General features: G+C 55.9%; 2 protein-coding genes across 6 annotated transcripts in view; one reads left to right on the plus strand and one right to left on the minus strand.

The window, feature by feature from the left end:
• Window positions 1-1,626, plus strand: part of LOC142823831 (snake venom vascular endothelial growth factor toxin-like) — a 21,592-nt gene extending 19,966 nt beyond the window's left edge. The window contains exon 7 of the mRNA XM_075915405.1: window positions 1,251-1,626. Within this exon, the coding sequence (XP_075771520.1) occupies window positions 1,251-1,347 (97 nt within the window). The 3' untranslated portion in view covers window positions 1,348-1,626. The remainder of the gene's footprint in view (window positions 1-1,250) is intronic.
• The window catches only part of LOC102451498 (uncharacterized), a 14,717-nt gene extending 5,743 nt beyond the window's left edge, over window positions 1-8,974 (minus strand). For 2 of the 5 annotated variants that reach the window (XM_075915392.1, XM_075915388.1), the window contains exons 1-2: window positions 8,904-8,974; window positions 2,409-3,382 (exon numbers count right to left, since the gene is read on the minus strand). In XM_075915392.1, coding sequence (XP_075771507.1) covers window positions 2,409-3,382; window positions 8,904-8,937 — 1,008 coding nt within the window. In that variant the 5' untranslated portion in view covers window positions 8,938-8,974. Of the gene's footprint in view, window positions 1-2,408; window positions 3,383-5,044; window positions 8,104-8,903 lie in introns of all 5 variants that reach the window. The other 3 variants (XM_075915389.1, XM_075915391.1, XM_075915390.1) reach the window with 3 other exon arrangements.
• Window positions 8,975-14,515: the final 5,541 nt, after the last annotated feature.

The raw sequence follows: 14,515 nt of genomic DNA on the forward strand, positions 1-14,515 counted from the left end.
AAAAGAGGTGTGTCTACAAAGTTATAAAGTTCTACTACGTGATGCTACTAAAGACTTGTTTCAAGTCTCATTTCAAGTCTGGGGAGCAGTCACAGACACGTTCCCCAGCTGACACGTCAGCTAGGGATCAACTAAATCAAACAGACCTTCCCTGGTGAAGTGGCCATTCTTTGGCAGTTAAGAGAATGTTTGGGGAAAATCTACATCTTGACAAAGAAACAGCTGGGCTTCCCCTCCCCACAGACTTTCTGTTCGGACCTAGGGATGTTAAATATCGGTTCATTGAATAGTCGAGTAGCCTCATGAATTCTTATTATTCTACAGTCCCTGGGCGCAGGACCGGCAGCCAGTGTGCTCCGGCCTCACTCCCAAGGAGCCGTCTACCACTCTGTGCTGCTGCCTCTGATACAGAGGCAGCAGCACGGGGTGCCAGGTGGGAGCTGATCCGCAAGGGGAGACGGTTTAAAAACCAGCCCCCTCGCGGACCGGCTGCCTGACACAGAGGCAGCAGCAAACCCTGTCCTGGGGGGTGATCTGAGCTCCCAGACCTGATGTGAGCTGGAACTGAGCCAGGCTGCCTGCCCACCCAGCTCCTAATACACTTTAAATGCAGAGCTGCAGCAGGGCTAAGTCCAGGATCTGGCGCAAGCTGGGATTGAACCGAGCTGCTGGCCAGACTAAAAAATTTACTGGCAAGGGTTGGGGGGAATGCATGCAGTCTAAGCATTAACCAATAAGCTTTTGACTACACCCACATCCCTATTCTGAACCTCAGCTGGAGAGGATTCTCAAAGAAGAAAGAGCAGAGACCCCTAAATTCTTCGTCCCTTTTTCTCTATCCACGGCATCCACCACACCTGAAGGACAAAAAGCTGCACTGGACAGGGGGAAATTCAGACAGTAGAGCTGCAGTAACACAGGGCAAGAGAGACTTTGTTTTACATTCGTGCTAGCCTGGTCAATCAGGGCTGCGTTGCGTTTCACTTTTATTTTCTTATAACCCATTCGGACTTTTAGCCTTATTATTTATAGTCACTTCAAAATCCTTTTGCACTTAATACACTCGCTCACTGTTTTACCTAACGTGGCGTGTTCGGATCGAGGCATTTGAGAAACTCCATTTGGGATACCAAGAGCGGGGTGTGAGGAAGTGGGGAGTTTTGGGGGTTCAGGAGGGGTGTTGCATACAGGGGGGCACTGGTTTAATGGTACTGGTTTAATGTAACAAAGGGGAGGGGTTGTTGTTTCAGAGAACAGCCCAGAGTCGGAGCCGGGGCGTCTGGGACCCTGGTGACCCCGACCCTGCTCAGAGGACAAGGCCAGTTCTGGCCAGATGACAGACAATGAGTGACCCCCGGCAACCAACCCAGCAAGGGGAGAACATTGGACAGAGGAGAAGAGGAGACCCTCTTACCTGGGGAGAAGACAATGGACGAGGAGGGGCTGTTGCTGGGGGTATTGGAGGCTCTGCTGGGAGACTGGGGGCAGAACAGGCAGGACTCAGCTGGCTGCAGGGGGAGGCTGATGTGTGGGCTGAGAGCCCAGGTCTACAGGCCTGAGAGACCCGGTTGCTGTGTTCAAAGCTCAATAAACCCTTCTGTTTTGAGCTGGCTGATAGTTGCTCTGGTCTAGAGAACAGGGCGGTGCTGTTCCTTCTGGGAGTGGAGGCCCCAGGGGTCCAGAGGGAGCGGACCCCCCGAAGGGGCTCACGGCAGAGTCAGGCGGCTGAAGGCCCTGAGAGGCGCCGTCCCGGAGGCGGAGGGGCGGACCCTCCCAGGTGAGAGGGGCCCCCCAAGAAGGGGCTGCCACATTGGAGAGTGGGGTTCCGCCCAGGAGCCAAGTGCGGGCGCGACCTGTGAGCCGTGACACGGGGCGTACCATTTTCTATTAATAAAACGAGGGGGCAGTTTTGCATGAGCTCGCACTGTCCAGGCGAGGGCCGGGCGGTACAAGGCACACACATTGCGGGAAGTCGGGGGCTGGGAGGTCGCAGGGGTCGCGCTGCAGCGTAATTCAAAAGCAGCAGCACTCACACACGATAACTGGGCGTGACTGCATGCTGCAGGCCCCGTGGGGACGGATCGGGAGGGGTGGCGCTCACAGCGAAGCAGTGTAAAAAAGGAACGCCGGATTGGAGAACTGAGAGAACTGTTCGTCAGTCTAGACTGTTCCCTCGCTAACGTCAGTGTCCTTGTATAATGTTCCCTGTGTACCCTTGAGCGGCCACCCAGGAGAGAGTTAAATGCTGCCCAGCTGATTAGCAGAGTGCCCAGAGCATGTGTGTTTACTGGTGGTGCACATCGGCACATGCTTCAGCGCGCACAATAAAATGTATTCCACACATGGATGGGAAAACATGAGAGGGAACACTGTCTCTGTATCCCGCTCCTGGTAGTTTTGGGACTCACCTTCCTGCAGTGTCGGATGAGCTCTGTGCCATGGCTGAACCCTCTCCCACAGCCTGGGCAGCGGAAGGGGCTCTCCCCGATGTGGACCCGCCGGTGCGCGATCAGGTGCGAGTTCTGCCGGAAGCACCTCCCGCACTCAGCGCACTGATGGGGTTTCTCGCCCGTGTGCACTCGGCGGTGGGCCCCGAGGGAGGAGCTGTGCCGGAACCGCTTCCCGCACTCGGTGCAGGTGTGGGACTTCTCTCCGGTGTGGATCCATTGGTGGGTGGCGAAGGCTGAGTGGCCCGCAAAGGTTTTCCCACAGTCGGCGCACCGGTAGGGCCTCTCCCCCGTGTGGACGCGCTGGTGGGTGATCAGGTGGGAGCTCTGCCGGAAGCGCCGGCCGCACTCGGCGCACTGGTGAGGTTTCTCGCCCAGGTGCACTCTCCGGTGCGTGCTCAGGGAAGAGCTGTGCCGGAAGCGCCGTCCGCACTCGGCGCACTGGTGGGGTTTCTCGCCAGTGTGGACTCTCCGGTGCGTGCTCAGGTGGGAGCTGTGCCGGAAGCGCTGCCCGCACTCGGTGCACTGGTGGGGCCGCTCGCCGGTATGCACGCGCCGGTGCGTGTTGAGGGAGGAGCGGTGTTTGAACCTCTTCCCGCACTCGGCGCACTGGTGGGGCGTCTCGCCCGTGTGCACGCGCCAGTGGGTGATGAGGTGGGAGCTGTGAGCAAATCTTTTCCCGCACTGAGGGCACTGGTGGGGTTTCTCTCTCGGCTGGCTTTTCGGCAGGCCCCAGTCAGATTTATTTGCTCTCTTTCCTACCGCACCCCCCTGTTGCCACCGTGGCCTGCTCGGACTCCCAGAGGAATCCCCTTTGTTAGGACTCCGGGAATCGGTCTCGCTGAACGTTGCTGGTAATGCCTTGAGAGATTCCACGGTCTTGGGGGTTTTCTGAGCTCGCTCGGCCGCAAGGTCAGCCCCCATCCCCGACTTATCTGCAAGAAAACGAGAACGCAGACACAAGTCATTCCCTGGTACACCGGGGAAGAGTTTATACCCCATCAATCGCTAACCGTAAGAGTTTCCACCAAAGGGGTGAGTCTCTCAGTCCTTCCTCGGGGGGAAGGGAGCACGGGGCGGGGAGAGGGCAAACAGAAAGCAACATTCCACCCAGAAGGGGCAGGAGGAGCAAACATGGGGGCTGGTGCGTTCTGCCTCCTCCCTTGAAGGCTTTGCTTCACTATTATTAGAAGGCTGACCTGGTGTTGCTTGAGTCCTTCAGAGCAGGGAGCTGGGAGAAGGGGGAGGGTGCAGAACTGATCACTGACAAGTGAATGCAATAAGAAATCTTGATTTGGATTATTCACTAGTGTAACTGCTGGGCCTTCATGCTGTTAACATTCATTATCTGCAAGACAGGCCATTTTATTCCACACATGCCAGGAGCTGCCGATAGCTGAACTTCATCTACAAAGCCACTGCTTGCAGATCTAGGCGCCTCCTGGTTAATTAATGAACCTGCTGACCAGCCAAGGAAAGAACCACACAAGTCCACACAGACCTGAAGGAAAAAACCCTAATGTTAAAAATGAGCAATCCCCAAAGCCAGTGAAAAGGGGATTTCATTATTAGAGCCCAGTAAAATATTGGCTCAAATTCAGGTGCGTCTACACAGCAGGGCTGAACTCGAAATAAACTCTGCAAATTGAGCGACGTCAACGGCGTAGCTTATTTCAGAATAGCTTATTTCTAAATTGGGAGCGTCTACATGTTGTACTTAAAAGAAGTACTCGGGATCTTTTTCAGAGGGATAAGGCAACATGCCACATTTATTGATCACACATAGAATAATCAATACTTATCATATGCATATCATGCACTCTCACACACACACAAGCACACTCCATCTTCTTTTTACCAAAAGTTGCTCCCCCTAACTGCACTGGCCAGGTGAGTTAGATGGGGGAGGAGGTGGAGCTGGACTTCTGCCGATCCGGATCGATGCTCCCATGTTGACAAGACGAAAACCAGGGGTCCCTCTGCAAGATGCCTCCTATTTATCCCTCTCATGCAGCCAATTAGCCATCAACTGGCCTTTCTTAATGCTGCTTCAAAGAGAGTTCTTCCAAGGGCAGGCACTTGCTGCTTGACTCCCAAGGCGTCTGTATGTCCAGTCTTCTTAATGAGCTCACTTTGCAGGTATTATCTTGGGTCTGGCTCCCAGACCCTCTCCACCCTTGCAACTGCTGCTGGAGGTGCTCCCCTTTCATTCTCCATTCATGCCTCATTCATTTCAACAGGGCAATCAAGGAAAGAGGAAAGCTCAAAAGACATTTTTTTCTTACAAGATCTGTATATCTTAATACAAAGTTAGAGGAGAAATGTTCCAGAGATTCTATAAGAATACTTAAAGATATATCTAAAAGGACAAGATCTTAATACACAGTATAATATCACAGGGATTTCTCCACATACACAGCACTGATTTCGAAATGGAGCCCTCTCCCTCTGACTTCCCTTATTCCTCGTACACTGAGGGTTCCAGGAGTCGGAATAAGAAGTCCTCCGTCTTGACAGGATTCCGACACTCTTTCGAAATAACTGCCTGCTGTCTCGACGCAGACCGAGTTAGAAATAATGTTGCTGTGTAAACGTACCCTTAGACTGACCACATTGGCAAATCTAGCATGTTCGATTTCAGCTTGAGCATCGCCCTGCCACCTCAGCTGCGGCATATCTGGACCAACAAGGGCCATGCTGGGGCCTATGTGTCGTAGCAGCTGTCCTAGGGAGGAGAGACGGCCAATGAGAGGGCAGTTCATGCGGAAGAGGAGAATCATAGAATCCCAAGAACCCTCAGGAGGCATCGAGTCCAACACTTGCCAAAGCAGGACCAACCCCGACTCCATCAGTCCAGCCAGGGCTGTGTCAAGCCGGGACTTAAACACCCCTCGGGATGAGATTCCACCCTCTCCTTAGGGAACCCATCCCGGTGCTTCCTCACCCTCCCAGGGAAATCATTCTCCCTAATATCCAAGCTAGACCTCCCCCTCTGCAACTTGAGACCATTGCTCCTCGTTCTGCCATCCGTCACCACTGAGAACAGCCTCTCTCCAGCCTGTCTAGAACCTCCCTTCAGGAAGTCGAAGGCTGCTCTCAAATCCCCCCTCACTCTTCTCTTCTGCAAACTAAACAAGCCCCAAGCCCTCAGTCTCTCCTCATAAGTCACGTGCTCCAGCCCCTGAATCGTTTTGGTTGCCCTCCGCTGGACTCTCTCCAATGCGTCCACATCCTTTCTGTAGTGGGGGTCCCAGAACTGGACACAATACTCCAGATGTGGCCTCACCAGAGCCGAATAAAGGGGAATTATCACTTCTCTGGATCTGCTGGCCATGCTCCTACTAATGCCACCCAATAGACCATTGGCCTTCTGGGCTATAAGGGCATACGGTTGACTCATCTCCAACTTCTCATCCACTGTCATCCCCAAGTTCTTCTCTGCCGAACTGCTACTTAGCTTGGAAATCCGACACAGACTTGGCGGTGGGGAGGCAGCTCAAGGAGGAGGAAGTAAAACAAGACTGCACTGAGGCAAAGAGGGGCTCTGCTGAGGAAGCTGGGGAGACCACGCTGGATTGCGGCACTCAAGGAGCCCTGCCGCGAGGGGCAGAGAGTACACGGCCAGGGAGGCGGCCACTGGGACACTGGCAGAGAGATACCGGTTGGGTGCCTGGGAATGGGTAGGGAGCGGCTGTTCACTGGTGCCCCTGTTGGAAAGAGAGGCAGCCATTGTAGCGTGGCAGCAATGGCGCGCCACCAGCGAGAGGAAAAGGAGGGACAACTGGGCAAACTGGGCTTTGCAACCAGGCAGAGAAGTTGGTTCCCTCTTGCGGTGCTACAGCGCGTTGTTAAAAAAACGTCTTTCACTGTGACGGTAATTGAAAACGTTTGTTTCTTCTGAGCAATTCTTTGATGCCACTTTATATTATGTATAGGAATTCTTCAATTGTTTATATCCTATTACTCTTCCTGCCAAATGTCTGGGAATTCTCCATCGTACAGTTTAAATGAGACGCTCTCAGCCTCAACTCCCTACTCCTCTTCTCCCAAGTCATACGGCGGCAATTTGACTACAGGTGCCCAGATCAACCTTAGAATCAGCATCATGGAATCCTAGAGTTAGAAGAGACCCCAGGAGCCATCGAGTCCAACCCCGGCCCAAAGCAGGACCCACCCCGACTCAATCAGCCCAGCCTGGGTTTGGTCAAGCCGGGACTTAGAACCTCTAGAGATGGAGATTCCACCCCCGCCCTAGGGAACCGAACCCAGTGCTTCACCACTCTCCTCGTGAAATAGCTTTTCTTAATATCCAACCTAGACCTCCCCAACGTCAACTTGAGACCATTGCTCCTCGCTCTGTTGACCTTCATCTTCTCTCTCTAGGATAGCAAGAACAGCTCTAGAAGCATGGGAGTGGCATGTCATACTGGCCATGTTAGTTTGCTTGTGGTTGGCCAATCCAACGCCACCCACAGAGAGACTGAAGAAATGAACCTCTAGACCAGGAGTGGGGAACCTCCAGTCCAGGGGCCGGATGCGGCCCTTGGCTTGCCTGGATCCAGCCCCCAAGGCTCAGGGCTCCTCTCAGCAGTGGGGAGCCTGCACTGACTCTCCAACCCACCCACTGCATCACCGTGGGGCTGGAGCACACAAAATCCAGTAGGCTGGGCCTGCCTAGACTCTAGTGCGGGAGGGGAACATGGGGACTGTCTTTCTTCTTCTCAGTTGCGGGCCCCTTCTCACTTGTGTGCAGCCCCCGACTGATTTTTCTGTGGGTCAGCGACCCTCGACCTAAAAAAGGTTCCCCAGCCAAGCTCTGGCCCATTCTCTAGGGTCTTCCCTTGTCCCTCGGAGAGAAGGGCTCTCTGCCAGAGATCAGCGAGAATGAGTGCCCTAGACATAGGGATGATGAGAAAGTATCCTCGGTGGCATCTAGTGATGGTCTAGAGCAGACAGTGCTGGGTCCTGCCATGAGAGCAGGGGCCTGGACTCGATGACCTCTCAAGAGCCCTTCCAGTTCTAGCGTCCTATGATTCTATGGCTGTACAAGTTGGCCTCAGTTTCGGAGCCGTGATGGGAGCACCCATCGGTGCCGATGAAGGCCGTGGTACTTGGACCATTGTCGATATTGGTTCCTCTAATAGGGAGTCGACAGGTTCCGTTCACAATTCTGCTCAGGATCAGTCCTAGAGATGGCGCAAAGACGAGTATTGGGACATGTACGTCCAGGGCCAAGCTTATGATCAAAGTTTTTGCAACTGTAGAGGATTTAGCAATCTTCTCTCTGGAAGGCTGGGGATTTTCTATACAAGAGGAGGCTGAATAGTTCCTGGATCTGTGTCTCCCTCCGTGCTACAACTTCTCTCGTCTCTGGGTGCTGGATTTGAAACCAGGGTCACGGAGGCGAAGGTCAGCAGTACCGGCTCTTTCTCTGGTGCCAATTTCCTGTCCACACTGGCTGTTGGAGCGTTGTGCTGGCTAGTACAGACGCTAGCCAAGGACAACTTCACGGGAGCGCCGTCTGATCCAGAAGAAGATTCGCTCTCGTCTGCAACTGACCCACATGGACTTCTCCTGGTGGTAAAACTTGTGGCAGGGGTCCCAGGGTGTCTGTGTTCAGCAGCACGCTGAGCACAGGCCAGGAAAACGCACTTTCCTGGGGCAAAAGAGACTGGCTGTAGCAGGATGAAGCCCTCACAAGAGGGTCAGGCCTCACAGCCCAGCGCCGGCCAGCGTGTCGCTGTGCACGTGAGGGGCACAAGAGGACTGAGGGTTTTGAAAATGAGCAGAAAGAGTCAAAGGCAACTCTGACCGTTCACACAGGGCATCCCCCGGGAGGGGTCTGCATCCGAAGAGAGCCCGGGAGGGGGGGAGCGCTGCCGGGTGGCGGGCGAACGCAGCGGCGCTCTCTTCTGCCCCCGGGGGAGAGGGGGCGGAGGAAGGACTGCGGCTGCTCTGTCCGCTGGAGCACGCAGGGCATGTGCCAGTCCTCAGAGACCCCCAGCTCCCTGCGCGGGGCTCCAAGGGGCACAGGCGCAGCCCAGGGAGAAGCGCCAGCCCCTGGGGCCCCTGCCTGCCCCCTCGGGGTCCCTCCCCCAGGGGCCCCTGCCTGCCCCCCCGGACCCCTCCCCCCGGGGCCCCTGCCTGCCCCCCTCAGGCCCCCTCCCCCCGGGGCCCCTGCCTGCACCCCCCGGACCTCTCCCCCCGGGGCCCCTACCTGCCCCCCCCGGACCCCTCCCCCCGGGGCCCCTGCCTGCCCCCCCGGACCCCTCCCTCCGGGGCCCCTACCTGCCCCCCCCCGGACCCCTCCCCCCGGGGCCCCTGCCTGCCCCCCCGGACCCCTCCCCCCGGGGCCCCTGCCTGCCCCCCACCCTCAGGCTCCTGCTGCCCCGCCCCCTCCTGCAGTACGTGACGTCACAGGGCCGTGCACCGCACCGCACCCCGCCGCGCTCTCACCTGCGCGAGGCCCCGCGCGGGCGCTCGGCTCCATGCTGGGGAGGGGGAGGGGGAGGGGGAGGGGGGCGGAACCTTCCCCCCCCCCCGGCGACCCCGGCTGCCACGCGCTGCTGGGATCCCCGCTCCCCATTGGAGGGACCGCCTGCCTGTCAGGCTCAGCCCGGCCCTCGCGCCGGCTCTTAAAGGGACGGGCGCACCCACCGCGGCGGAGCGGGGCCGCCCCCCTCCCCCCAGAGACCCCAACCCCCCCTCCCCCACACTGCCCCCCCCACCGCCCCCCCAGAGACCCCAACCCCCCTCCCCCACACTGCCCCCCCCACCGCCCCCCCAGAGACCCCAACCCCCTCCCCCACACTGCCCCTCCCCCACCGCCCCCCCAGAGACCCCAACGCCCTCCCCCACACTGCCCCTCCCCCACCGCCCCCCCAGAGACCCCAACGCCCTCCCCCACACTGCCCCTCCCCCACCGCCCCCCCAGAGACCCCAACGCCCTCCCCCACACTGCCCCTCCCCCACCGCCCCCCCAGAGACCCCAACCCCCTCCCCCACACTCCCCCCCAGAGACCCCAACCCCCTCCCCCACACTGCCCCTCCCCCACCGCCCCCCCGTAACCCCAACCCCCCTCCCCCACACTGCCCCTCCCCCACCGCCCCCCCGTAACCCCAACCCCCCTCCCCCACACTGCCCCTCCCCCACCGCCCCCCCAGAGACCCAAACCCCCTCCCCCACACTGCTTCTCCCCCACCGCCCCCCAGTAACCCCAACCCCCCTCCCCCACACTGCCCCTCCCCCACCGCCCCCCAGAAACCCCAACCCCCCTCCGCCACTCTGCCCCTCCCCCACTGCCCCCCAGAGACCCCAACCCACCTCCCCCACACTGCCCCTCCCCCACCGCCCCCCAGAGACCCCAACCCCCCTCCCCCACACTGCCCCTCCCCCACCCCCCCCCAGAAACCCCAACCCCCCTCCGCCACTCTGCCCCTCCCCCACTGCACCCCAGAGACCCCAACATCCTCTCAAACTGCCCCTCCCCCACCGCACCTCAGAGACCCCCCAACACCCTTCCCCCGCACTGCCCCTCCCCCACCGCACACCAGAGACCACCAATACCCCCCCACTGCCCCTCCCCCCACAGCACCTGAGACCTCAATACCCCAAACTTCCCCCCAGCACCCCACCTCTCCTCCCACCCATCCCCAGATCCTGTGCCCAGAACCATCCCGTCCGTAGGACGAATCGGGGCGGCTGCCCCAGGCCCTGCACTTATGGGACCCCATGTTGCTCCCCAGCCATCCTATGGACGGGAGGGACCCAGAGGATTGTGGGGGCCTGGTGCGGGGCAACAGCAGGGACGTCGTCCAGCACGGAGCCGACTTCGCCTTGGTCCGAGAGCGGCGAGGACCAAGTGGGAAGAGCCGGCAGATCCCATGAAGGACAGAATCACACTGAGGTGGGAGAGCAAAACTAACCCCCAGGCAATCCGGGGTCAAGCTCACCTCTGGTGAGGGAGAGATGCACCAGAGACGGATTTGGTGCAGTTACTCTTGTCCTCCCAAACAGGGCGGGATGGATGGAACTAGACAGGGAGGCCGGATTGTGGATAAGGGAGAAGCAGTGGATGTCATATACCTAGACTTTAGTAAGGCATTTGATACGGTCTCGCATGATATTCTTATTGATAAACTAGGCAAATATAACTTAGATAGGGCCACGATAAGGTGGGTGCATAATTGGCTGGATAACCGTAGTCAGAGAGTTGTTGTTAACGGTGCTAAATCCTGCTGGAAAGGGATAACAAGTGGAGTTCCTCAAGGGTCTGTTTTGGGACCCGTACTGTTCAATATCTGCATCAATGATGTAGATATTGGGATAGAGAGTACGCTTATTAAGTTTGCAGATGATACCAAACTGGGTGGGGTTGCGACTTCTTTGGAGGATAGAGACATAATTCAAAATGACCTTAGCAAGTTAGAGAAATGGTCAGAGGTAAACAGGATGAGGTTTAATAAAGAGAAATGCAAAGTGCTCCACTTAGGAAGGAACAATCAGTTCCATACATACAAGATGGGAAGCGACTGTCTAGGAAGGAGCATGGCGGAAAGAGATCTAGGGGTCATAGTGGACCACAAGTTGAATATGAGTCAACAGTGTGATGCTGTTGCAAAAAAAGCAAATATGATTCTAGGTTGTATCAACAGGTGTGTTGTAAGCAAGACTCGTGAAGTCATTCTGCCGCTCTACTCTGCGCTAGTTAGGCCTCAGCTGGAGTACTGTGTCCAGTTCTGGGCGCCACATTTCAAGAAAGATGTGGAGAAATTGGAAAGGGTACAGAGAAGAGCGACAAGAATGATTAAAGGTTTAGAGAACATGACCTATGAAGCCAGGCTTCATGAACTGGGCTTGTTTAGTTTGGAAAAAAGAAGATTAAGGGGGGACATGATAGCGGCTTTCAAATATCTAAAAGGGTGTCACAAGGAGGAAGGAGAAAATTTGTTCCTCTTGGTTTCTGAGGACAGGACAAGGAGTAATGGGCTTAAAGTGCAGCAGGGGAGGTTTAGATTGGACATTAGGAAAAAATTCCTAACTGTCAGGGTGGTCAAATATTGGAATAAATTGTCAAGGGAGGTGGTGGAATCTCCCTCTCTGGAGATATTTAAGAACAGGTTAGATAGACATCTGTCAGGGATGGTGTAGACGGAGCTTGGTCCTGCCTTGAGGGCGGGGGGCTGGACTCGATGACCTCTTGAGGTCCCTTCCAGTCCTATTATTCTATGATTCTATGAGGAAGATGGAACCGGGACTCTTTTAATAGAAGGATCTAGAGGAGATAAAACCACAGTCAGCTCCTGGAGATGTATCTCCATTTCCAACGCGGCCACCGGCTCCTAGGGGAAGAGTGTGACCTAGTGGGTGCTGTTTGGGCATGCATTGGTCACTATGCTTGGGCTGCAGGTGACCCCTACTGGCCTGCATCTGTAAACACTGCCCAGCTGGGGGTCGCTCTGAGGAGCCCTCCTATACCATGGCCCAACCGGTTCGCACCTGACCAGGAAAGGGGTTTGGACAAAGGAAGGGCGTGGCTCGGAGAAGGGGCAGTCTGAGTGTGGGGGAAACATGGAGAAAGGAGACTAAGCCGAGTGCTGGGGGTTCAGGGGCCTGTGTGCCCTACCCCAAGGGGTCTAAGGCTGCCTGCCTTGACTCCTGTAACCACATCACGTCACGTCTATACTGTGCTGTATCTCTGAGAAGCAATAAACCTTCCATATTGTACTGACTGGTGGAGTCACAGCTTGCTGTGGACGGGGGTGCAGGGTCAGGTGGCTCCCCGACGTGCCGTCACAAAGCCGATGGAGGAAGGGCAGATATTCTCAATGGGCAGGGAGCAGCCGTACCAAGGCCTTGCAATGCTGGCTGCGTGTCACGAGCACAGAGCTTTCATGGCAGGAGCTACAACTGTCACAAGCGGACTTTGGAGAGGGGGTGCGCTTTGGGGGTCTGCCCGCTGCCACACCTTGTCCCCAGCTGTGGAGGAGCCCTCAGCTACCACAGAGATGTTGTATGCCAGGAATTCACTGCACAGCTGGGATGATTCTACCTGGCCCCTGAACTAGATTTGCCAGGTGTCTGGTTTTCGCCCAGACAGTCCATTATTTTTGGCCCCTGTCCAGTAAAAAAAACAGAAAATACCGGACCTGTAAAATGTCTGGTATTTTCTGTTTTTCTTGGCTGGAAGGCTGGCAGGGACATTTTTGTGCTCAACAACTTGAGTCTCTTGGTGTTTTTTGGTCAACAAGTTTGGTCTTCCGCGTGTTTTTTTTCTTTTTCTCAACCAAGTTTTTTTCGGGATTTTGGGTGAAATCATCTGGCAAGCCTACCCTGACCTCACAAAGAAACTGGCATGCTCCCATGACGCTAGCAGCACCCTGATGCAAAAGGGGACGGGGCTCACAGCTCTCGGCTGGTGACTTCCCTCTGGCCTGACCCGTTCCGTGTGTCCCAGCGGAATGTCCTAACCTGAGTCTTAAAGGCAAGGGCGTGTCCACACTGCACCCATAGCTCGAAATAAGCACTGCAAATTTGAGCTGCTTTCGAAATAACCTGCTGTTCCGAAACTTCCCTTCCTCCTTGTGGAATGAGGTTTGCAGGGATGTCAGAATGGCGCGCCTGTTGTATTTTGAAGTAACTGGCTTGCGGTGAAGAGGTGGAATAGCTATTTTGGGAGACCTCCTGTCCCCCAAAATAGCACTGCAGTGTCAACGTAGCCTGAGACACCAACAGAAAGTTGATTTTGTACCGATCGTCACTATTCTTGTGTGACAAGTCTCAGAGGTGTCACCGTGTCAGTCTGTATCTGCAAAAACACAGAGTTCAGTGGCACCTTTAAGACTAACAGATTTATTTGGGCATCACAGCAGGACCAAGCACCATCTAGACCATCCCTGACAGGTGTCTGTCCAACCTGCTCTTCAGTATCTCCAGTGATGGAGATTCCACAACCTCCCCAGGCAATTTATTCCAGTGTTAAACCACCCTGACAGGGAGGAAGTTTTTTCTAATGTCCAGCCTACAACTCCCTTGCTGCAACGTAAGCCCATTGCTTCTCGGCCTACCATGTGAGGGTAAGAAAAATAATATTTCTCCCTCCTCCTTGGAATACCGGTTTAGGTACGTGAAAGCTGCCCCTCTCAGTCTTCTCCTTTCCAAACTAAACAAGCCCAGTTCTTTCAATCTTCCCTCAGAGGTCATAGTTTCTAGACCTTTCATCATTTTTATTGCTCTTCTCTGGACCTGCTCCAATTTCTCCACATCTTTGCTGAAACGCGGTGCCCAGAACTGAACACAATACTCCAACTGGGGCCTAATCAGCGCCGAGTAGAGCGGAAGAATCGCTTTGCGTGCCTTGCTCAGCACACTCCTGTTCACGCAGCCGGGTCGTGCCATTGTTAACCCCTTCTCGGTCCCGTCTTGCCTTAAATCGTGTTGCTTGGTGTGCTTTGCCCAGCCCTGGAGACGAGCGCTGTGTTGTAAGCGCATGTTGCTCATCCAATTAGAGAGCTTTCCCCCCGGGCCTTGCTGCTCGAATGCGAGGAACCCGTGTGTAGAGGAGAGGGAACACGGCATCTGTTTTGTAAACCACCGCAACAGCAACTCACATGCATGAGAGCAACAAGAAGCCCTGAGCCTCTCACCATGGTGTCTTGGGCCGCGTCATGTGCCTCAGTTTCCCATCTTGCACGTGAAAGTCTGACCGAGGAAGGTCCCTTTAATGCAGCCTCTTTGCCTCTGCTGCACTGGGTGCGTCTCAGGTAGGTTTACCTGCCTCCCCTTCTGAGATGGGGACTGGAAGAAGGATGCCTCAGCTGCTCTTCACTCTCCTCCTGCCATGCTTATCTGCCCCTCCAGCCAGGACCGGGGACACAGCCACAGCTGTGGTAGTGGGGTGCTAAGGACATGGGGTAAGGGGACCAAAGCTGGGGACAACCAAGGGTCTGGCAGCCAGGGTGCTCACTCCCTGGCCCCAGACAGGACCCCTCCCCAAAAAACTTTCTTTTAGTTCCTTGGGGTACACCCCCTAGTTTTTAGCTTGTGCTGCCTTAGTGATTTCAGATCC

The sequence above is a fragment of the Pelodiscus sinensis genome, unplaced genomic scaffold, assembly GCF_049634645.1.
Source record: "Pelodiscus sinensis isolate JC-2024 unplaced genomic scaffold, ASM4963464v1 ctg34, whole genome shotgun sequence".
Classification (NCBI taxonomy): domain Eukaryota; kingdom Metazoa; phylum Chordata; order Testudines; family Trionychidae; genus Pelodiscus; species Pelodiscus sinensis.